Source organism: Tupaia chinensis, unplaced genomic scaffold (assembly GCF_000334495.1).
Source record: "Tupaia chinensis unplaced genomic scaffold, TupChi_1.0 Scaffold000600_1, whole genome shotgun sequence".
In the NCBI taxonomy this organism is placed as follows: Eukaryota; Metazoa; Chordata; class Mammalia; order Scandentia; family Tupaiidae; genus Tupaia; species Tupaia belangeri.
In genome coordinates this window covers 7,134,167-7,157,581 of record NW_006160117.1, presented here as the reverse complement: position 1 = coordinate 7,157,581, position 23,415 = coordinate 7,134,167, and the positions used below count along the sequence as shown (strand labels likewise).

The window sequence follows — 23,415 nt, the reverse complement described above, 5'->3', positions numbered from 1 at the left end:
TTGTTTTTGCTTTCATTAAGGTGAGGAAGATCTTCTCAGTCCTCCCCAGGACACAAGCACAGGGTTAGAGGAGGTAATGGAGCAACTCAACAACTCCTTCCCTAGTTCTAGAGGTAAGGTCCAATGCCTAGAATTTGCTGAGATCAGGCCCTTGCTTTCTTGTTCAACTGATGTGTGTATTTTCCTTACAGAAGTCAACACGTGCTGGCAGAAGGCCAGTGTAGGTCCACAGAGAGAACTTTTTTATTTTTAAATGTGAATTTCTGATTTGGAGTATTTTGTATTTAAGTACCTGTATAATCAAGATGTTTCCAGAAATAAGAATACCACCTTATATTTGTCAAGTACTTTACTCACTCCACACATTAGTCTGAAGAGTTAATTATGAGGTGCTTTTACTTAAGAGCAATTATTATGTGACTTTTGCAGATGAGGAAATTAGTGCTCAGATGGTTCCTTTGCCAGGGACACACAGCTCTTGCATGCTCTAGTGAGGCCCAGAACACTCCTAGTGAGCACTGTGGGGTGGACGGGGTGGGGGGAGTAGATTCTGACTTGCAATCGGATGGCTTTTATATTTAAAAGTTGCATCTTGCCCCATCATTTAAAGATAGGGATAATTAAATCTTCATAGACTAGGTTGCTTTTATTTTTTTTTTTCACTTTCGTAGATGAAATACAGTTTTTACAAAGAAAGGCATTAATATTATTTTCCGTCTCCCCATCACTTAGAAGACCTTGTCCATTTTGCCCCTTATCCTGAAAGCAGCATTTTAACCCCACAGAATTTTCCCACCAACCTGCACAAGCTTCGGATGTTTTGCTTCACCCAAGGAGATATTTTGCTGCAGTTGTTAGTTTCTGGGAGTATTTAGTTCGGTTTATTGCCCTGGCACAAAACAAAGTCACTGACCCACCTCCCTTCGATGAATAAAAAGAATACTAGCAGTCTCACCTGTGATCAAATAGAAGGCAAGCTTAGAAAAGCAAAGGGAGAAAACACAAGGCTTTGTGGCCAGTGATTGGCACCCCTAATAGGCAGCTGGGGAGGGAAGGGCGGCAAAAAATCTGGGCTATTTGTTCCTCTCCATAAGGGCAATGAGGAGGGTGTTTTGAGTAGTGTGTTTTTCCTATCTTTTTGTTCAGTGTCAGTTAACAATGGCCATTTCCTAGCTATTTGATGTGCGAGTGAACGTTGTGCAGAGCACATTAAAAGCAATAATGTTCTGGTAGAGCGTTGCTAAGGAACCGTCAGGGGAAGCTAATTTTGAATGTCTGCACCAGCCATTTTTTCACTGCTGAGCGCCTCTGATGTGTTGATTTTAACAGATAAAAATCTTATCTGTCTTCCACCCACCACCACATCCCCCACCCTGACTATCTTAGTTAGATATCTCCTCTCTCTAGATGTCATGATTCATAATGACAAGACCATACACAGGCTTGACAGAAATCAAATGCTTTCACCTTTATCCTCATGACTTTGTCCTGTCAGCTTTTACAAGTGCCTACTATGTACCAACAGAGGTACTAGGGAGGCAAAGAACAAATGACCTCTTCTTTACTTTTGAAGCACTCATGGTCAATTGGGGATGCAGAAATCTAAAGAAGTTCAAATTATAATACAATAGTATGATTGCTGTAATGGAGATGTCTAGGACATGAATGAATCTTAGAATGAATGAATCTTACCCTGTTAATTAGGAGGAAGTGAGCCTCAGGCAGAAGCATTTTCTTCGATGTCATAGAGCAGCTAGGGACCTTACATCTAGGACACATTTCATTACCTCCAAGCTTTCCCTTGAAGGCCGTAGACATGTGTCTTATCCTGGCCCCTTGAACTGATCTGCCACAATAAGTTCTTAAGTGGAATTCTTTGTACCATCTTCCTGCATCCCCACCGCCCAACCCTTTTTAGAGTCCTTGAAGCTAGACACCACATGATGTGGAAGAAGCTTCCTGGAAGACTAGAAATATACCTCCCCTGATTTGGTATTTAGCCATTAGAATCTCTGATGTTGGATTTACTCATCCGGAAATTTGGGAAACTCTATTTGGGCCACCTGGATAGTGCTTATGGAAAAAAAAATCATCCCTTGAATGCTGATTTGATTTCTCAAATATGGGATAAGGTGGCTTTGTCTGATTCCAGTTCCATTATCTAAATTTTAATGAATGCTATCTTGGTGGCCTAAGGAAATTAATTCACAATCTTGGGGGGTGGGGGGAAGGTAACAAACACATGCCAAGAGAGTGCCTAAAGTGTTGGAAGATCTACCTGGTCTTCCTGTGAAGCTATGACTTGGTCATTACTGCTTGTTTCGCCACTTCCTGCTTAATTAGGATCTTGTTAAGTGCCGCCTTTTTTTTTTTTTCCAAATCCAAGTAGATAAAAAGTTTCATCATTGTAAAAATAAGCTTAATTATCAACACACCCTAAACAGTGTCTTTTTGGATGTTTTTTTTTTTTAATTTTCTTTCTTTTTTTTGGGAGAGATTTTTGCTATAGGGTGCATGTGCTCCCCAGAGAGATGAAAGAGACAGGGAGCAAGAAATCCCCCCCAGGGGGGATGGCCACCCCTCAATTCCTTCTCCTCCATTCTCCTCTTGGGATCTTGGGCACGCACGCACACGTGCCTGGCGGGAGTTCCAAGCCACTAGGTCTGAGACCTGAACCATGGTTGGTCGATTATATGGGAGTCCATTGATGTAACCATTACACCATCTGCTGGTCCCTGGATGGTTTGTTTCTAAGGAAAACTTTTTTTAAAAAGTTTACAAAAGAACATATATAGACTCTCCCAAATGGAAAAGCCTGGAAAGGTTATCTTAGCATCTGTGATGTTCAGAACATTAGTTCTCAATCTGTTTTGACTATTATTCATGTAAGAGAAACATTTTACCTCATCAATTGGAGTACAGATATAAAATTAATTATATTCATATTTATGTACACACATGTGTACACCCACTGTGTGTGTACCACACATGTATCTGTATAGACACTTACACATACAAAGATCAGAAACAAATGTTTCATGAAACACTACCATCCATACTACCAATACATATAATGTATGCCATTTCTGTGTTTTATTTATTGAAAAGTAAAATGCTGGTTGCAACCCACTAACCTGATCTTCTGATCCAGTGGTTTAAAAATGCCAGTCTAAGTGATCTCGGTATTCCTTACCCAGGTGAATATCTTCCCTACCACAAAAACTGAAGTTTAAAAATTATTACTATGGAAGTTTCTGCAAAAACCTTGCTGATGTCTTAGAGAACATTGTAGTTTCATACAGATTCTGCCATCTATGTTCCCATTGTTGTGTTACCAAAAAATGAAGTTCATGGTTGCTTTAGCTGTTTTGGACAGCTGCTTGAATAACTCAAAACAGATGTCAGAGCCAGAGATCTGACATTTAGTGGAAATGTGCTGTTAAACACCACCTCATGGTTTACTTAACCCTGCTAGATAATTGCCCACAGGGGAAAAGCCCTTTTTTAGAAAAAAAAAATGCATAGGTGAATTATTACATAATTTAGATTTACGATTTTTTCGTTACCCCTTGCCAACAGTTTTGACTTAGGGTTGAACCTTAATGTATCAGTTAATCTTTTATTATTATTATTATTATTATTGTTAGAGAGTGTGTGCACTCACCAGAGAGAGATGGGGGATTGGAGAGGGGGTGGGGAGAAGCATCCTCCCCAATGGGGCATGATCACACCATAGTCCCTTCTCCTCCATTTTTTTCGTCCAGCAAAGATTTGGGGCACGCATGCACCTAGCATGTTTTTCAAACTACCAGGACTAGATTTTGAACAGCAGTCAGCCATATGGGATCCAGTTCCTTCAACTATTAAGCTACAGAGCCAGCCTTATGTCTAATTTTTTCTTTCATTTTCACAAACAGTACCTGAAAGCGCAGAAAAGTTAAATGTCTTGTTCATGGTCATTCGGCAAGTTAAATTAGGCTTCTGATTTTATCTTAAAGTCCTTGTTAAACTGTTATCCAAATTAAGAAAAGGCTTGCTTGCTTCTCCATTTAGAGATAAACTGACTGCAACACTATCCTGTATTGTAGGCCATATAAACTGCAAGGTGTTCAAGGTGTGAGTATGTGCCCATTTAGCTTTGAGAGTATATCTTTCCTGATTAATCTCTAAATATAGATAAGTGTTCATAACTACTTAGTGGATTTGAGTGGCTCAATGTATATTTCAACACTGAACATTAGCAACTTATATCTGATCTATTTATCTACTTATAACCTATCTCTAAGTGTAGTAGTAATTGAATTCCAGTGTAATAAAAGTCATTACCTACTATAAGACACTTTGTCAGTCTCCACCATTAGTCTATAAGAACACTCAATGGATAGAATGAACAATAAAAATAATTTTTAAATAGACCCTATAAACGATGTGTCCATTAGTTCCTAATCATTTACCAGTCTGACAAAGGTATTTTTTTTTTTATGTATGTGGATTGATGGAAGCAGTGCTTTCCTAGTCAGTGCTATAGAATTGAGCTCTCTAAAATGAGGAGCTACTTTATATATAGGTTAACTAATAACAAGATCCAAGATTAACTTGGTGCAATAAGACAGCCCAGGAAGCAGTTAGCAGTGATATGTATTTTTGCTTGCCTACTGACCTGTGCCGCAATATTTTTATCCCCACCAACCTATGCCATCCCTTTCCAATAAGCCCACATATATTCTATCAAATGCCCATAAATTACCATCCAGCAGTGTTGTAAAATCTGCCATCTTTCAAAATTCATATTGTCTTCAGTGGTTCTTTTAAGGAAAAGCAACATGAAGAACAGAAGCAGATGGAAGCTTCATGTGTCCCATTCAGGCACTATTCTGTTTCCTATCTGCTTCCACAAAGGATTTAAGCAGTCATCCTTTTATACCAGGGACCAGCAAACTGCAGCCCATGAACCAAATCTTGCCTACTGCCTATTTTTATAAATAAAGTTTTATTGGACCATAGCCACACTCATTCATTTACATGCTATCTATAGTTGCTTTCTCACTACAAGGGCAGAATTGAATAGTTGCTACAGGGACTATGTGGCTTGCAAAGCCTAAAGTATCTACTGTCTGACTCTTTACAGAGAAAATTTACCAATCCCTACCTTTATTATTTCCTTGTTTTGTCTCATTATGTGTCTATAGCCACAGGCTTTAGTGCTGATCAACTTTTGACTTTATAAAACTGTGCTTCTGAATTGATTTATGTTTACCAAAGAACCTGCATGTTTCAATATCTAAAGTGTAGCCCATCTGAATCTTGTTTGACTTGTAATGAAACTGAAACTAAAAAGGTACTCATTCTTCCTTAACTTTTTAAATAATGAACTAATACTTGCTTTTTAAAAAGGCTAAAGGCACCTAGAGACAGTAATGACCTCCAATTCTAACTATGAAATAACGACGACCTACAATCAATAATCTCAATTTCATTCTGCCTGAGGAAAGTAGACCTCTCCAGACCTGAGCAGGCAGGCCCTTTATTTAGACTCAGGACTTCCCTAGCACACTTCCCTTTTCTCTTGATTCATTTCCTGACAACAAACCACATTGCCAGATGGACACCCTAACTGGTGGTCTAAGGAAGCTCGTTTCCAAGGAGTGTATTTATGAAATAAAACTTTGTCACTTTTATGTATTTATTTATTGATCAGGAATTTTTCTTTAAGGGATCAGCAGTTAGCGTAATGGCTATGTAGTTGACTGCGGTTCGAGTCCTGGACCTGGCGGCTTAAACTCACACCAGGCACGTGTGCATGTGTGCCCATGATCCCGAGAGGAGAATGGAGGAGAAGGGATTGTGGCATGGCCATCCCCCCTGGGGGGTGATTTCTCACTTTCTATCTCTCTGACTCTATCTTTCTGGTGAACACACACGCCCTATAGCAAAAACTTCTCCAAAAAAAAGAAAAAAAAAGAATTTTTCTTTAAAACATGAGAAAACAAGTGGTCTCTATTTTGTCAGTGTAGAACTCTTCCTAACAGTAGAAAACGTAATTTGTTTTTAATTCCTCTTTTGTATTGTGTTAATGAACCCACTGGGACTCAAGTTATGAGGTAGGATTTTGAAATATTAGGGTTAACATGGCTCTGAGAGATCCATGTATTAATAACATCACATATGATTTCTTAAGTAATACTTTAAACAAAATACAAATCATTCACTGCTGCATATCCAGCAGTGATCAAGTTGATACTGACCTCTGCATATTGCTTGGTATAGAGTTAATAAAGATAAATAAACTTCATAATTCTAGGAATCATATTAACTTTCTGAAACTAAATCATACAGCTTTCTAACCATACTGTCTTTCCCAAAGTTTAATGCTAAGCAAAGTATGCCAGACTATGAAAGGCAGGCATTGTATGTCTCCATTTAATATATTCTGAATGTCTATGCTCTGTAGCAGAAATTGAAAGATTGGAAGATATAATAGCAGGGATCCCAACTGTAAATACTGGAGAGGGGTGGGTAATAGGAAGTTGGAGGGGATAAGAAAAAACAAAAAGCAAGCATTTAATAGATACAAAAGTGAAAAGTTAAATGTTGATAATAATGTATATCATCTTTAACTTGACTAATATATACTATATTCATGCTGGGTAAAACCATGTTGTACACTGTAAAGATGTACAGTGATTAAATGTACATAAAAATGTTTTTTAAAGGAAATGTAAAGATAAGTAAAAAATAAAACGAAGAGACTCCTAATTTAAAGAAAAAAAAAAAGAACCAAATTTAAAAGCCAGAAAGAGTTATTAGCCCTTGGCATCCATGCTGAAGGGTAGTAGTCAAGGCCAACTTACTTATAACACAGAAAGACTTTCGATCATGATCTACCAATTAAGTCCAGCCAGCATTTGTCAAATACGAATAGTGTCTAAGTACAGTACAAGTATTAGGGATAGAGAGGTGAATGAGCAACATGTGGGCCCTAGCCCTCAAGGAGCTATAGTCTTATAGAAGAGAATTAATTCTGCCACCAGACAGTGTAATTACAAAATATAAAGGTAAAAAGGAAAAAATATAATGCAATCAAGAGGAGGGGCTAATTCATACTGGAATCGCTTTGGACCATAAGGAATGAAATTATGTTCTTTCCCTTTTTCTGTCATCTGGAATGGGTCTACCACTGGCAACATCCACAGCTAAAGAGCCAGTTCTCATTTTTCTCACTTTTTTCCCTGGCTTAAGGAGCATCATGAATACCTGACCCTTACATGGTCAAGCTGCAGTTATACTTTTGAGAAGTCTCTGAATCAGGAAAATTCAGAAGAAAGAAAAAAGGAGAGAAGGAGAGAGGGATAAAAAGAAGAAAGAGAGGGTAGAAGGGAAAGAAGAAAGGAAGAGTCATATTTAGACAATCTTTAAACCTATAAGCTTGTATACTACAAGTGTTGAACCCTAAGCTTGAATTTTCAATTTTGAAAGATTTCATTTGGAATCATAGCTCCATACTTTTCCATTCTAGACTAGTGATTCTCTGATTGTTTCAGGGAATTTTAGTCTTCCTGGAGCCACTGAGCATGGGGAGTCAGAGGAAGGGAGATGCTACACAGAATCTGTCATAGCTGTTTTTATTTGCTCTAAATACTAGAATTCTAAATACGATTGTTTCTTAAAAAGCCCCATTGCTAAAGTTAAACCACTTGGAAAAAAACAGTGTTTCAATTTGAGGACCCCAGAAATAAAAGGAAATTGCATGCCTAAGACATGTTATGTATGCTCAGAGATCCCTAATTTTCTGTCCAATTACAGATATTATTGAAGAGTACTTTTTTTATTAGACACTACTTTTCATAAATAAATTCATACAGATGTAGGACTCTATAAAATAAAACCAATGAATCTTTAGCCATTGACTCTCAATGCTCCTGTTTGCATTATGAGGAAGAAATAAAAAGCTCATTCTTAGATCTGACTGTGTGGTTTGCCTCTTCTTGTCTGTCTTTGTTTTCTCCAATGCCCCAATTCATCGTAGGCATGCTTAGCTTCTACCACATAGAACAAAATCTGCCAAGAGGACAGAGTCCAGGCTATATGCAGGATTCTGCCTTGCATTCAGAGTATAGACTTTTGCCACACAAAATCAACTGCTTAATTCATGTTTCAATATACTGGTTATAAGGTCGAGACTGATGAGATTCTAAGATTTTTGAACATTAAACTTGAAATTTTGTCATCACCCTTGAAAACAATGCTCTATTTGTCAGATTTTTATTTTGTGCCAGTTTTCATCCAGTTTAATGCATGAACTCTATGGATTCTATAAATGACGTCTCCTGGATCATGTTATCTGTTTACACTGATCTTAAGTCTATGTAAAGGTTATTTGACTAGATGTGTCTTTTGGGTTTTTTTTTGTTTTTGTTTTTGTTTTTCCAGAAGGGGATATAGGAATTGTCATCTCAACATTTGGTAAAAGAAGCAAATTGATATGAAATTGTATATTTATGCATGTTTTTTTTTCCTTTCTGATATCTCTGCCTCTTCCTCTCTCTATTATTAAAGGAAGAAATACCCCTGGAAAGCCAATGAGAGAGGTTAGTGAGATTCAGGCTCACAGCCATGGCTTCTGTCTGTCTCATCCTGCTTTCTATGTTTGATGTTTGTGTAAGAATTATGTGCGTGCACGAGCATGTGTGTATTACACATTGTGTCCTCATGTAGGGATGGTAGTCACCTCTCCATTTGCAGCTCATAAGGAACATTCCTCAAATGTTCATTGCCGTTGTCATCACCGTGACGATAGGAGCAGGGGTTGGGGGACAGGAATCTCTTTACAATGGCAATCCTTTGTAGTCCCTAAGTCGAAATCCTGCGGTTCATCATCTGTTACCATTTGTGATAGAAACAAAATCTTCAAAATAAACTTAGCCCTGAATATAATTGATGAGTCACAAAGCTTCCTTCCACTTCCAGGGCCTTAACATTTTCTGCCAGTGCCTTTGGTTTTTATTCTTCTGAGATGAATTCATTTTGGTTTTTGTTTTCTTTTTTCCTTGGTTCCTCAACTCTTTCTTTTTTTTTTTTAGCTAACATTTTTTGAGCACGTAGTGTGTGCAAGCACTGTTCTAAGCACTTTCCATCTTTTTCATCATGTAATCTTCATGACAAACCTATGAGGTAGGTATTCTTATTAATCCTATTTTGCAGGTAAGGGAACTGAGGCAATGAGAGGATGAGCAATGTGTCTAAGGAGATGGAGTCAGGATTTTAATCCAGGCAGTCTGGCTCCAAAGTCACACTCTTAACCCTTATGCTGTACTGTTGCTTTAGAAAATGACATTTGAAAGGTTTATGTCATCTAAACTTGCCCTTTAGAAGATGCTCTTTTTTAAAGTTGGCATTTGGAGCCAGATAAAACAATAACCAATTAGGTTAAAAAAATTGAATGTTGAAGTCTTGAGGGTTTTTATTACCTATTCATGGATTAAAAGGGGATAGAGTACAACATTATCACCAAATCTGGCTTGAAATCTTAAGTGAAAACTGCTTTTTACTCCTGTTCTACCAGGAGTATGGTTGGATTACCTGATAAAGTGATTACTGGATGATAGAATGTTGAGTGACAGACTTAAAACAATTAAGCAAGTTTAATGTGAAGGAGAAGAGAAGGAAAGCTCTTCCATGGAATGGCAGTAGCATGTACTATTCTGGGAGACAGAGTGGGTGGGTGTACAATCTTTCTTACATCAGAAGAGTATGGATCTAGTCCAACAAGATGGACTAGAGTGGCGGCCACTGATTCCTTTAAACATAAGAAATTATACTGGAAATTCTTTGAATGCTATACCATAGAAATCTAATTAATTTAATGGTTCTTGATGTGTCTACACTAGTGCTCCCTTCCTAGGCTTTGGGCAGTGGGGTCCCAAGGAGAGAGTTGTAACCTGGGAGGAAAAATGGAGGAAACCTGTATTGGTAAACATCGAATGTTCCTGAAAGTTTGTCTGGCTCATGTACTTCACATGGGAAATTTCTTGGGTTCTTTTTTTTTCTTTTTTGGGGGGGTGGGTGGGTGGAGGGTGTCATTCTTATGGTAAGTGCCCCTTAAAATGTATTTTAACTTTTCATGAAAAAAAAAAGCCACCATAATTTTGACCACCCTAAACATATTTATCTCATCTACAATTTTTTTAAAAGGCACATATAATAGAAGTCATATAGCCATTTCGAGACTTTACTACTTGAGGTATACTGTAGTCGAGAGAAGTTTCCAGTAGTCAAGAGAAACAAAATGATGACTCTTTTAATGCTATGAAAACACATGAAGTGTACAGTAGATCAGATATTTCTTTCAAAAATGAAATTATAGAGAAGATAAGCAAATTTCACAAAACATTATTCTGGCTTTGCTTTGACCAGTTGAATGCTAACCATTTATTCAGGAATTGTGTTTTTAAAAAATAGAGAGCCAGATTGCTATTGAGGTCTTGGATCATTGCCAGAAAGTCTCAATTCCAATCACTGCAGAAAACAACTCCCTCGGGCAGTGGTGGCGTGTAAGACTAAATGTGTTGCACTTAGCGCCAACTTGAAAAAACATCCAGCTGCCCTAATGTTCAACGCATGGTGCCTTTGTGTTCAATAATCCTTGCTTAAGAATGGCTTAAATTAATACTTTCTATAGACATATTTTTGTGTCAACTTGTGCCTGATGCTGATGGCAAACACCTGAATCCTGGCTGCTTTTCAGTGCCTCTCATGTTCATAGTATGAGATTGTAATTTTGACTGTAGAAAAATCTGCCAGGTAAAAGTAATGACCTCACTAATGCTCACTTGGATAATATTGGGTTATTGGGAAAGTCACGTTACATTTTTGCATAGAAAAACCTAGAAAAATATGTCATGACTTTCCCGACCATGTAATAGAACCAGACCACAAATCTGTTTTATATATCTTTATTACAGTACAGTTTTACCCCTCTAGTGGATTGAGGTATGGATCTTTGGAGCAGTATTTTGGCAAATAGATAGACTTTTTTTTTCTGGATCTAATGAAAAACCTCTATGAAAGAGAAATGAAGTCATTATTCTGATGAAACAGTTATTTAGAAATGAAATAACCAAAGGTGTAATATAGATACAGTGAAGCGACTCCAAAAGGTCTTCATTTTTTATAGTGTAGGGATGCCCACGAGGTTATTTGCAAAATTTAACACTCTAAACAGGTCAAAGGTCACATGACATGATGTGACAGTATGGTATATTAAGAATAATGAACCTCTGTTGTCTCTGCCAAGTTTTTAAATAGAAGGTACTCCTAAACCTTATGCTCCTTGAGAGACTCAGGAATTTTCCTTCTGGGTAGTAACTAAACACCATTTCAAGAAATGGAAGTAGCACTTAGCTATATAATCTGTAAATGCATTTATGTGTTTTATTATCTTTTGAACTACAGGTCCACATTTCCTAGCACATAGTCTAAAGAGGCACCTTGGATTATTAGTAAACTGACAAGAAAAGATGAATTCTTGTGTTTGTTTATGTTTTGTGGTACATTTTCTTGTAACCTGGTGGGCTGTTGTATAGGCAGATGTGGGCCATGAGAAATAGTTTGAATTATAGTCAGGAAGTAGATTGTAATAGTCTTGGGTTTTGTGTGTACTGGCTTTGTTAGTAGCTGTTAAGATCGCTAGTAATTAGAAACTTGCAGGTAGTCCATCCGTTTTCACTTATGTGTGAATAACTGGGCAGATTTCCCAGGGTTGCCGGGCAGTCAAAAATAGATCCAGGAGAAACTCTCCAGACAGTAGCATTGGTTACATCCTTGTACAGTGAGCTCTGAGGAGGAGCAAAGGGCCCACTGTGTCTTCCTGTGGTTTTTATGGCATAGAAAAGTCAAAGATGATTTGAGCCCTTCACTGAGGGCTGCCTAACTATTGGTTCACTTTATGAATAGTGCATATGCTCTGTTAGAAGGGATTTTAATTGCAGTCTCAACCAAAATCCAGAATGATTTTTTTAAAAGGTAATTAGTTCTCACTGAAACTCTTTGCACTGATAAAGCTCATTGAGATTTACAAACTTGGTCAGCTTAATAAAAATGTCTGAATGACATTAAACTTTTAATAAGTCTTAAATTGATCTGGTGCCATCACTATTTAAGTACCAGCCCATGAATCTTCTTTAGATCCTCTCATATTTTTTAAAAAATATATGTCTCTCAAAATAAATATTAGAACAGAATACTTGACTTAGTCTATCTTTAATTTTTATTGGGATTTTTAACAATTATTATGAGAATCTGTAAAGTTGATACATGGCAAAGTAGTAATAGCGTAGTAAAGCATTTCAATTCCAAAGACAGTACTTGATAGTGGAATGATTTGACAATGTCCAATAATTAAAATTAGCCATATAAAAATAAAGGACATACATGAAAAGGCGGCAAGCTATAAAGTATGTCTCAGACTATCTTACTTTGGATCTGAATTTTGCTATAAAGTACCCAGAGACTTTGTGCTACTCATGCTGGGGAATTAATGCTAGGTCATGCCACATTATTAGTAAAAGGCTATTCTGATAGTTAACCTTCATTTAGGAGGAGATCAAATACAGATTCACAGGATACCCAAATCTGAGCAATACATGGGGGTCATACTATAATTAGGCTCTAGAATAGTTTGGAAGGAAAAGTGATTTTTATTCTGAAGATTCATGAATAGTTTGGAAGGAAAAGTGATTTTTATTTTTAAGCTTCCTAATTTTAATATTAGTGTACAAAGAGGTCAATTCAAGAGATTATTTTTCAACCCAAGTAAAAACAGGGAGAAAATAGTCACTTCTTCCAGAGCCTGAGAAGTGAGCCAACAATACTATTGAAATGAAGATTTCAGTTGGTGGTGAGGGTGGGAGCGATGATGACGGTAGTGGTGGTGGTGGTGGTGGTGGTGATATTGGAGATAGCACTGGCAGTTTGACAGTAAAAAAAATAGTATGATTAGATAGTAAGTCATCTCTCTCAGCAGGTTGGAAAAGGTGTGTCCCATCATGAAACACTGCTGTTATAGTAGGACTCTTTGGCTTACCCATGGAATCCTTTTGATATGATATTGGGAAGATGAGTACAGTGTTTGACGTTTTTCCATTTAAATGACACCAGAAGCCTTATCCAGTATTAAGCTGATACTAACAGTGTGTAATGGCTTCATTAACAAGGCTTTGCTTCTTCCTGGAAACTGATGAAAATCAGATGCTATTGTGTTCACCCTTGGTGCAGCGTCTATGTTGTCTTCACTCAGAAATAGGGAATGATTTCCCAAATGGTGAAGAACCAGGGTGATGACGTGTACGCCTTTGTGAAGTCTTTCTTTCTCTTTGTTTTCCAGGACACAATGTAGGAAGCCTTTTCCACATGGCAGATGATTTGGGCAGAGCGATGGAGTCCTTAGTTTCAGTCATGACAGATGAAGAAGGGGCAGAATAAATGTTTTACAACTCCTGATTCCCGCATGGTTTTTATAATATTCATACAACAAAGAGGATTAGACAGTAAGAGTTTACAAGAAATAAAATCTATATTTTTGTGAAGGGTAGTGGTACTATACTGTAGATTTCAGTAGTTTCTAAGTCTGTTATTGTTTTGTTAACAATGGCAGGTTTTACACGTCTATGCAATTGTACAAAAAAGTTATAAGAAAACTACATGTAAAATCTTGATAGCTAAATAACTTGCCATTTCTTTATATGAAACACATTTTGGGTTGTTTAAAAATTTATAACAGTTATAAAGGAAGATTGTAAACTAAAGTGTGCTTTATAAAAAAAAAAGTTGTTTATAAAAACCCCTAAAAACAAACACATATACACACAAACAAACACACACACACACACACACACACACACAGACACACACACACATACAAACACACACACAAACTTTGAGGCAGCGCATTGTTTTGCATCCTTTCAACGTGATATCCATATGAAGTTCATGGCTTTTGTTTTCTTCTTGCATATGAAAAAAATAGGACTTCCTCTAACACCACCAAATGACTATTTCACTTGTTCTTTTGGGAATTGTTAGCTGAGTGGGGCTGGCTGTGTGTTTGCATTTTATACATCTATATGTCTATACATAAATACTATAGGTATATAGATAAATAGACATGAGTTTCTATAGACCTTTTAAATTTCTTCTTCAAATGTTCCTGCTACTTCTAATGGAAAGAAATTGCTTCTAGTTATCCAGGCTTACCTGCTTGGTCTAGAATGAATTTTCCCTGGAGCCTGAAGCCAGGAGGAAACTACCACACTAAAACATTGTCTGGGGCTCCAGATGTTTCTCATTTTAAGCTTTCCACAGACAACTAGAATATTGAATTTTTTTAAAGGAACATGTGAATGAATACACAGGACTTACTATATCAGAGTAATCCATTGGCTGATATAGTCAGCTTCCGCCTCCTGCCACTGGCAATGCCACGATTTAGATTTAAATCTTAATCAGTGGAAGGCAGAGCATCCCAAGGCATTTTTAACTCCCAGGGAGGAGGAGGACAATGGTACGACTGGAAGGCTATGGATTACCAGCCAATCCCTGCTAGGGAGCAAGCCACTTCTTGAAGAAATGGACAAATGTTTATAACCACACATAGAGGTTTCTATAATTACAACTAAATGATTCTGCCCTCTTCTCACAGTCAAACAGATATAGATAGGCTTTATATTATTTAGCTCCCCCCCCCCGTTGCAATGAGTTTTTAATTGTCACAAGACTTAATTTTAAAAAACCCTCGGGAAAATGTGTAAAGCCCCAATTGCATCATGATAGTGGTAAATATCTACCCAGAAGCCCATGAACTGTGTTTCTGTCCTATGCATTTCTCAGCAAGTAACTCCACACAGACTTGTGAGAAGGCAAAGTAATTTAAATGTTCCAAAAGCAAAAGCTACCCCAAACCCTTTTTTGGTGAATTTAGCAGGTTAAATATATTTTTAAAAAGATTGTTTTATTTTAAAGGAGAAAAATTCAAGAGGAAAAGCTAAGGACTGGTAGGGAAAAGCTTTACTCTTTCATATCCTTTTATTACTCTTTTATTTTTTTTTATCATTCATTCAACAGAAATCACCATGTGACCTATTATTTCGCAAATCTGTTACCTCTGGCATCAAGTGTAATTAACTTTTAGAGAGTGGGTTTCATGCATTATTCTATTAATGATAATTAACATCAAACACGGCTTCTCATGCTCTTTCTACCTCACTTTGGTTTTGGGGTGTTCCTGACAGTTATGTACACCTGATTCACAGCTTCACCACTTGTCTCTTGTGTGAACATTTTTCTCCATTTTCTTTATCCTTTATAATTTTCAAAAGAAAACCCAAAGCTCTAAAGTAACAAATGTCATAAAGATTTGGTTTAGTCTTGCATTTGTTTTCTTATGTGATGCTAGATTTCTTTCTTTACCCAAGGATTTTTTTTAACCAAGATTTAAAACAAAGGGTTCCTTTACATCCTACTAAAAAGTTTAGGTTTCATTCTAAAATCAGAGGTAAATAGAGTGCATAATTTTGTTTTAATATTTTTGTTTCTGTTTTACCTTTTAGACATTAGTTCTGGAGTGAGTCTGTCAAAATATTTGAATAAAACTGAGAGCTTTATTGCTGCATTTTAAGCATAATTTGGACATTATTTCGTGTTCTTTATAACCACTGAGTATTAAACTGTAAATCATAATCAATGTAACTGAAGCATAAACATCACATGGCATGTTATGTCATTGTTTTCAGGTACTGGGTTCTTACTTGAGTATCATAATATATTGTGTTTTAACACCAACACTGTAACATTTACTAATTATTTTTTTAAACTTCAGTTTTACTGCATTTTCACAACATATCAGACTTCACCAAATATATGCCTTACTATTGTATTATATTACTGCTTTACTGTGTATCTCAATAAAGCACGCAGTTATGTTACAAAAATATATTGACTGGACTTTTAATTTTAATTTAGTTAATTATTAGGTAAGTAACACATTTATATGTTTGAAAAATGAAACTATAGTAAGACAAAGAGCAAAAGGACTCCTGGCCACTCCGTTTCCTACATCATCCTCACTGCCTTATGAGTAAATATCACTAATTAATTGTGTATTCTTCTAAAGTATCTTCTTTACTATATAAGCAATTACACATATATGTTCCTACTTTTTCCTTTTATTTCACAGAAGATAGAACTCTGCACTTGGGTATGTGCCTTGCTTTTTAAAACTTAAAAATAGACCCAGGGGGCCAGCAGGTGGCGTGATGGTTAAGGCACTGGACTCTCACATGGCTGACCACAGTTTGAGTCCTGGACCCAGCCGCTGGAAAAATCACACTGGCCACATGCACGTGTGTGTCCAAAATATCAAGACAGGAGGAGAGGAGAGGAGAAGGGATTATGGCACAGTCACCCCCACTCCCAGGGGATGATTTATCACTTTCCCTTTTTGTCTGTGTCTCTTTCTACCCTATATCTCTTTCTCTCTTCTCTTGTATGCACCCTATGGCAAAAACCTTAAAAAAAATGGACTCAAGATATCTTTCTATTTCAATATATAAAATGCTTTCTCATTCTTATAGTCTTCTAATATTCTAGTGTATTTGGAGGATGTTTTCTTTAAGCATTATTTTTGATAGGATATAAAGACAGTTTTCAGGTTTTGCTATAACAGACAATATTGTACATCTCCTATGTCATTATTTCACTTGTGCACAAATATATTTGCAGGACACATTCCTAGAAGTGAGACTGATGGATGAAAGGGGGTAAGCATCTTGGACTTGCGAGAAATTTTATACAGCAGTAGTCAATACAGTGTGTGTTCTTTGAGGTTGTCTTAGTAATAACAAGTATGTGAATTAAACCAGTTTGCAATTTACACATTACTTCTCAAGAGAATTTCACCTCACTTCTATTAATGACACCAGACCTAGGAAATGCATAAGCCATTGGAAAGACACCTAAAACAATGCGTCAAGCAAGTCTGTCATGAACACCACCAGAGAAAGAATCCTCTCACCCCTGTGGGGCTTTGCTTCTTGCCCTAGTTGCAAAGATGACTGAGAAAATGAATAGCAATGTTAACTCCTCTAGGGAGGCTATCTTTGGCTCCCACTAGGGCTTGCACCAAAGGTTTCCCCAACAGGGTTCAGATGCTGGTGAGCTAAAGAAGTGTTAAAGTCCACTAGGTGTGTCGTATCCTAGTGATTCTGAAAATAATAGGAGATGATCAAGCTCATTAAGAATGGTATTAGTGGTGGTTAAAGCACTAGAGTCCCACATGGCTGACCACGGTTCAAGTCCCAGACCTGGCAGCTTGTAGCTTGCTTTCTCACTCTCCCTTCCTTTCTCTCTGCCTCTCTCAAATTGAATAATAATTAGTTTTTTAAAAAATTGTATTAGTGGATGAGGCATCTCTGATATGACTTGCTAAGCTTTTGAAATGGTAATGATGTTAATGTAAGTGACTACTCCACTGAAAGACTGACCTTGGAGTCCACATATGCCACAAATAATTTTTATACTATTTAGTTAAATCATTTATCTCTCCCACCATCACAAAAGCTGTCATTGAAACATTAAAAATGGCTGTTCTGATGGCACTAAACTAGGTAATTGAGGAATCTTCAACACTTTACTGTGTTTAGGACAACTGCATGTGGAGACACTAAGGAGGGCATTTGGCTTTCCATTGCATACTTGGCACATGCTGACGGGGACAGAATTAATTCAGTTAAAAATTAAAATGGATCAAGCTGGCACAGATTGTGCACCAGCAAGCAAAATGTGTGTTTGGGGGAAAGCACCAAGACTAACGGATGTGCTCTGTGGAGCTGCTATGGGATTTCCCTGAATTTGTAATGCTCTAATGGTGGGATGAATACAAAGGCAGGCATTGGCACACTTGCAAAGACTTTGCCTTCAAATTAAGTGTAGGAAGGACATGGATCCAATTTTCTCTTGCAGTAGCAAAGCCACTGGAGTAGGAACTGTGAACACATTCTTCAATGCCCCTTGGTCCTCAGTGCACTGCAATCTCATGGACTTCATTTTGACATGAGAGCAGCAATGCACCAGACGTTCCAAAATAAACAATATTCTATGAGTGTATGAAATCTGAGAGAAACTTTTTTTGTACAGAAAAGACTATGTACAGTAACTTGAGGCTTCAACTTTATACATACATATGTGTGTGCATATTTTATATATATTCAGGGTAAATTTTAGCTCTTCAGTAATGTTTTATTTTGAAATCATTCAAACCTAAAAATATAGCAGAGGGTATCCCCACAAACTACCTAGATTAACCAGTTGTTTACATTTTGCCTCATTTATTATCCCCTTGATAGATGATCAAATTAGACTTTTCCTTAGTTATTTTGAGAGTAAGTTGCAGACATCCAGTCCCTTTACAGTGCATAACCATAGTCCAATTATCAAAACATGTACGCAAGGCTCTTCTACTTGACAGTCCATATGCAAATGTTCAGAACTGTGCTAAATAAATGTCTTTTAATATTATGTGGTTTCCTAACTTGAGTTCATGACATTTACTTGTCATAGCTGTTTAATATCTTTTGGTCTGTAAAGTTTCTCTACCTTTCTTTGTCTGCAAAGATCTTGACCTTTTTAAGAACACAAGCCATTGGGACCAACAGTTGGCATAATGGCTATGTCACTGGACTCCCATGTAGTTAACTGCAGTTTGAGTCCCAGACCTGGTGGCTTAAACTCATGCCCAGGCGCGTGTGCGTGCATGCCCAAGATCCCGAGAGGAGAATGAGGAGAAGGGATTGCAGCGTGGCCATCCCCCCTGGGGGGGGGGTGATTTATCGCTTTCTGTCTCTCTGTCTCTGTCTTTCTGGTGAGCGCATGCGCCCTATAGCAAAAACCTCTAAAAAAAAAGAGAGAAAAAGAAAGAAAAAGAAAGAAAGAAAGAAAGAAAGAAAGAAAGAAAGAAAGAAAGAAAGAAAGGAAAGAAAGAAAGAAAGAAAGAAAGAATACAAGCCATTTACTTTTTAGTATATGTTCCAATTTGGGTTTGGGTTTGGCTGGATATACACTTTTGGCTGGAACACTACATAAGCAATGGTGTCCCAGCACATCATGCTAGGAAGCAGGTAATGATGGTCTATCACATTTTTGGTAATGCTAACCACAATCTCTACTCCATTATCCTTTCAGGAGTTTAGATACACATACACACATACACACACACACAGACATGCACCCAGTGTGTTTTTATTATTTTTTTTTAGGTACTTTTTTTTTTTTTCCTACAGGGCTCATGCACTCACCAGAGAGACTGAAAGACAGAAAGTAAGAAATCACCCCCAGGGGGATGGTCACACTGCAATCCCTTTTCTTCCATTCTCTTCTTGGGATTTGGAGCACATATGCACATGCCTCAACACCTTTTCAAATGCCTCCTAGTAAGCAGTAGTGAATTACTGATTCTCTTTATTGCCAGAATACTGGTTGTATTGCTTTCATAGTCTCCCTAACTGGCAGGCTCCAGACCTTAGAGACTTTTTTTAGAGGTTTTTGCCTATGGTGCATGCACTCACTGGAGAGAGAGAGACAGTGAGAGGGAAAGTGAAAAGTAACCTCACCCAGACAGAATGGCCATGCTGCAATCCCAATGTGGGCACATACACACGTGACATGGTACTCATAAAAAGCAATGGATTCCTATCATTTCAGACAAAGTGGGTGAACATAGAAGATATAATGCTGAGTGAAATAAGTCAGGTTATAAAAAACAAATACTGTATGTCCTTGTCTGTAACAAATATTGAGTGTCCTCACTCATCACTGGAAGCTAAAAGACTTGGCATAGGAGTAGAGAGAGTAATAGTAGATACTATAAACAAGAAGAGGGATGTTGGGGATAATCAGGAGGAAATCAGTTAAAAAAAAAAAACAGAGTAAATGCAAAGGGGAATAAATTATACTACAGTAGAGAACATCACTGACAATTTAATAATATACCCCCAAAACCCAGTAGAATGAATTTTGAATGTGCATAATATAATGTATGGTAAATATGTTTATGACCTTATTATACACTATATACATATTTTTAAAAAGATATTATGCCCTACAAAGATGTACAATAATTATATATAAACCTGAAATTGCATTTAAAAATATATTCAGAGTGAATGAATGAACTAGAGAGAAGATAAAGTACACAAGAAGAGTGATATTTAGAGATTTCATATATTATGTTTTCCTTCTTGGACATTAGTCATGTTCTTTTTATGGGTGGTGTTCAGAGCTCTAGGATGAAAGAAATAGCCCAGGGACATTCCAGCAGACAGTCAGAGACATGACTGCTAAAGAAATAAGATCCTAAAAGAAAAAGAGAATTGGAATTTCATCCAGAAGGAAAAAAATAAAACTAGGGAGGTGATTTAACATCTCACATTGAAGGTGATGTCCAGCTGTTCTCCAGCTCTGAGGAGAGAACCAAAGAAACAGAGTTTAAATCATAGATTGAAGAATCTGGGGTGATATACAAGTAACACATCAATAAAATAGCTGCCCTGGCTAACTACTGGAAAAATGGATTCATCTTTCTCTGGAAGATTTCATAGGAGGACAGATTCCCTTTCAAGTCTCACCTATTTGATAGCAATATAGACAAGGCAAAACCTAAAACAAGAATATAAAATGCCTTCATTAAAAACATTAAAAACCTTCCTCCCTTGTGTTTTGATACCTTGCTTGGCCAAATGTCACATCTAAGCCTGGCTCTTTGGACATACGACAGGACGTCCCACCCGAAGACACACAGTAATGAACACCCTATGGCCCATTCCGGCATTTTGCTCAAACACAGTTCAAAGCCTGTGCCTTTTTAAAGTCATGTTCAATTCCTCCTTAATGCTTTCTTCAACATCCCACCTTTCTAGCAACAGTTCTCTTAAAAATTTATAGCATCCTAAAATGGTACAAGGGGTCTTCAAAACATTCATGGAAAATGCATATTATGAGAAAATTGTGCATGGATTTCAAAAAATTTCTGTGCCAATATAAACCCATACTTTAATTCCATTTTCAACAAGCTTTTTGAAATGCCCTTGTACAATATTCTGATGTCTTGATACCAAACTCGATGCATTTATATATGTAACATATAAAGGTCCTTACACAATTGTAGCTGTCAAGTAGGTGTTTGTTGTAAGTGGGTTCTCTATTTTTTTCTCTTTTTAAAATTTCAACAGTGGGTGTGTATACTCCCTGGAGAGAAACAGAGACAGATATGGAAAGAGAGAATGAGAGAGGGAAAGTGAGAAAGCACCTCCTGTGAGGGATAGTCTCATCACATGCACACACATGAGCCCAATGTGTTTCTCAAGCCACCAGGTCTGAGACTTGAACCATGTGGTTGGCCATGTGGGATCCAGCCACCTTAGCCACCATTGCCATGGGCTGGCCCAAGGATTTTCTAACTCTAAACACACAGCACATTGAGTTTCAACTTCAGGGCAGGCTCTCAAGATATGAAATCAATGAACTATAAGGGAATCAGGCAAAATTTCAAAGAGAAGATCCCGGACCAGCAGTTAGCGTAATGGCTATGTTGCTGGACTCCCACGTAGTCGACCGTGGTTCGTGTCCCGGACCCGGTGGCTTAAAACTCACGCCGGGCGCGTGTGCGTGCATGCCCAAGATCCCGAGAGGAGAATGGAGGAAAAGGGATTGCAGCGTGGCCATCCCCCCTGGGGGGTGATCTCTCGCTTCCTATCTCTCTGTCTCTCTCTGTCTGGCTGGCAAGCACACACGCCCGATAGCAAAAACCTCTCCAAAAAAAAGAGAAGATCCCTACACTTAATCTAGTACTGCGATGTTAATATTCTTTGCAACTACTATGTTAATATTCTTTGTGTGTTTTGTTTGGAAAAGACCTTTTCAATTAATTTGGTCTTTGGAGTAAATTAATGTTCCCTGCAGTGTACCATGGTCATGAAAAGATTCTATATGGAATTGGCAACCAGATGTCTAATAAAGTAACATGCAGCCCAAGGATTATAATTGCCAATAAAATATTCCACATTTATGGTCACATTTAGCAAAGATTAGTACAAGCAGCCAGAAACTGCCAATCTTCCCATCTGAATAGCAATCAAAAATGCACATTTCTGTGCAACAAAACATACATAGTAGGTTCTAATTAATTTTTGGTTGGATTTAATTCTTACATAAGTGAATCAACAAATTAAGCACATAATATATACATGTGTTTGACAGATTTGTACACCTCCCTTTCATCAAAATGCAGTGTATTTGGAGCTTTCTATTAAATATAGCAGATTTCTAAACTATAAAAAAATTGAGATGAAAGATTCATATTAATAGTAAGAATTGTCATGCTAATTGTGAGTTATTTGTGTTCTGTACTATTTTTTACTTTCTACTGAATAGTCATTATCTTACTCCATGTTTCTCTTTCAAATCATTTGGAAAATACAAAATGAAGACACTGAATAACGAGATAGGCATCAACATCTGCATTCTGAAGTGTCAAATTAAATGACCATGTAAGTCCAGCACAATTCAAAACCAACGAGAATTTCAAGTTTCTTTGGAAGATGGTGAAGTCAGGAGAAGCTATGTTGTGCTACAAAAACAAGTAGACCCTCAAATCTCAGTTAAAGTTTTATTTCTAGTCAATATCACATATCAGGGACCAGCTCCTTCTGACTTGCAAACGCATTATTTCAGAGGCCTTTGAGTCCTGCTACATGGACCAGAAATGAGATTATGTAGAAGGCACACTTGTCAAAGTGACAGATCATTTCTGTTCATGTTCTCATCAGCCAGAATTCAATCATAATGTTCCAACTTAACTGCAAGTAAGGCTAAGAAATATATTTCTGAGTGCCCAGGAAAAGGAAATTAGTCATTGATATAGAGGGAAGGAATTCAAGACACACTTTTTAATTCAAATAATCCTTTATATAATGATTAGTTTCCCTAGTCAGCCTACCCAAACTGCAACTGAAGAATAATGTGAGTAGAGTGATATCTCAGTGACTTAAATGGCATCTCCCTAGTCATTGAAAACGTATTAGCAATCACCACAGGAAGTTTTAAAGAACTGTAGATAGCTCTTCAGCATGGCTAGAACAGGGTGGGTAGGACAAGTGCAGCCAGGGCCAAGGACCAAGCAGGCAGGGGTAGATCGCAGAAAGCCCTTTGCACCATGCTGGCAACAATGTGTACCTTAAATGGGAATACACTGAAAACATTTGAGCACAGAAGGAATAAGACGAGTAGGTGCTTTTAAAGTTCACCAATCTGCTGCATGGAAAATGAACTAGCAGGGCACAGGGAGAAGCTGTGGCTACTGCACCGCGACCC

At 37.4% G+C, this 23,415-nt stretch overlaps 1 protein-coding gene across 1 annotated transcript in view; it reads left to right on the top strand.

Annotated features, from left to right (window-relative positions):
• Positions 1-14,876, top strand: part of DMD (dystrophin) — a 1,496,890-nt gene extending 1,482,014 nt beyond the window's left edge. Inside the window, exons 47-48 of the mRNA XM_027775723.1 lie at positions 21-113; positions 13,382-14,876. Of these exons, the coding sequence (XP_027631524.1) occupies positions 21-113; positions 13,382-13,479 (191 nt within the window). The 3' untranslated portion in view covers positions 13,480-14,876. The remainder of the gene's footprint in view (positions 1-20; positions 114-13,381) is intronic.
• Positions 14,877-23,415: the final 8,539 nt, after the last annotated feature.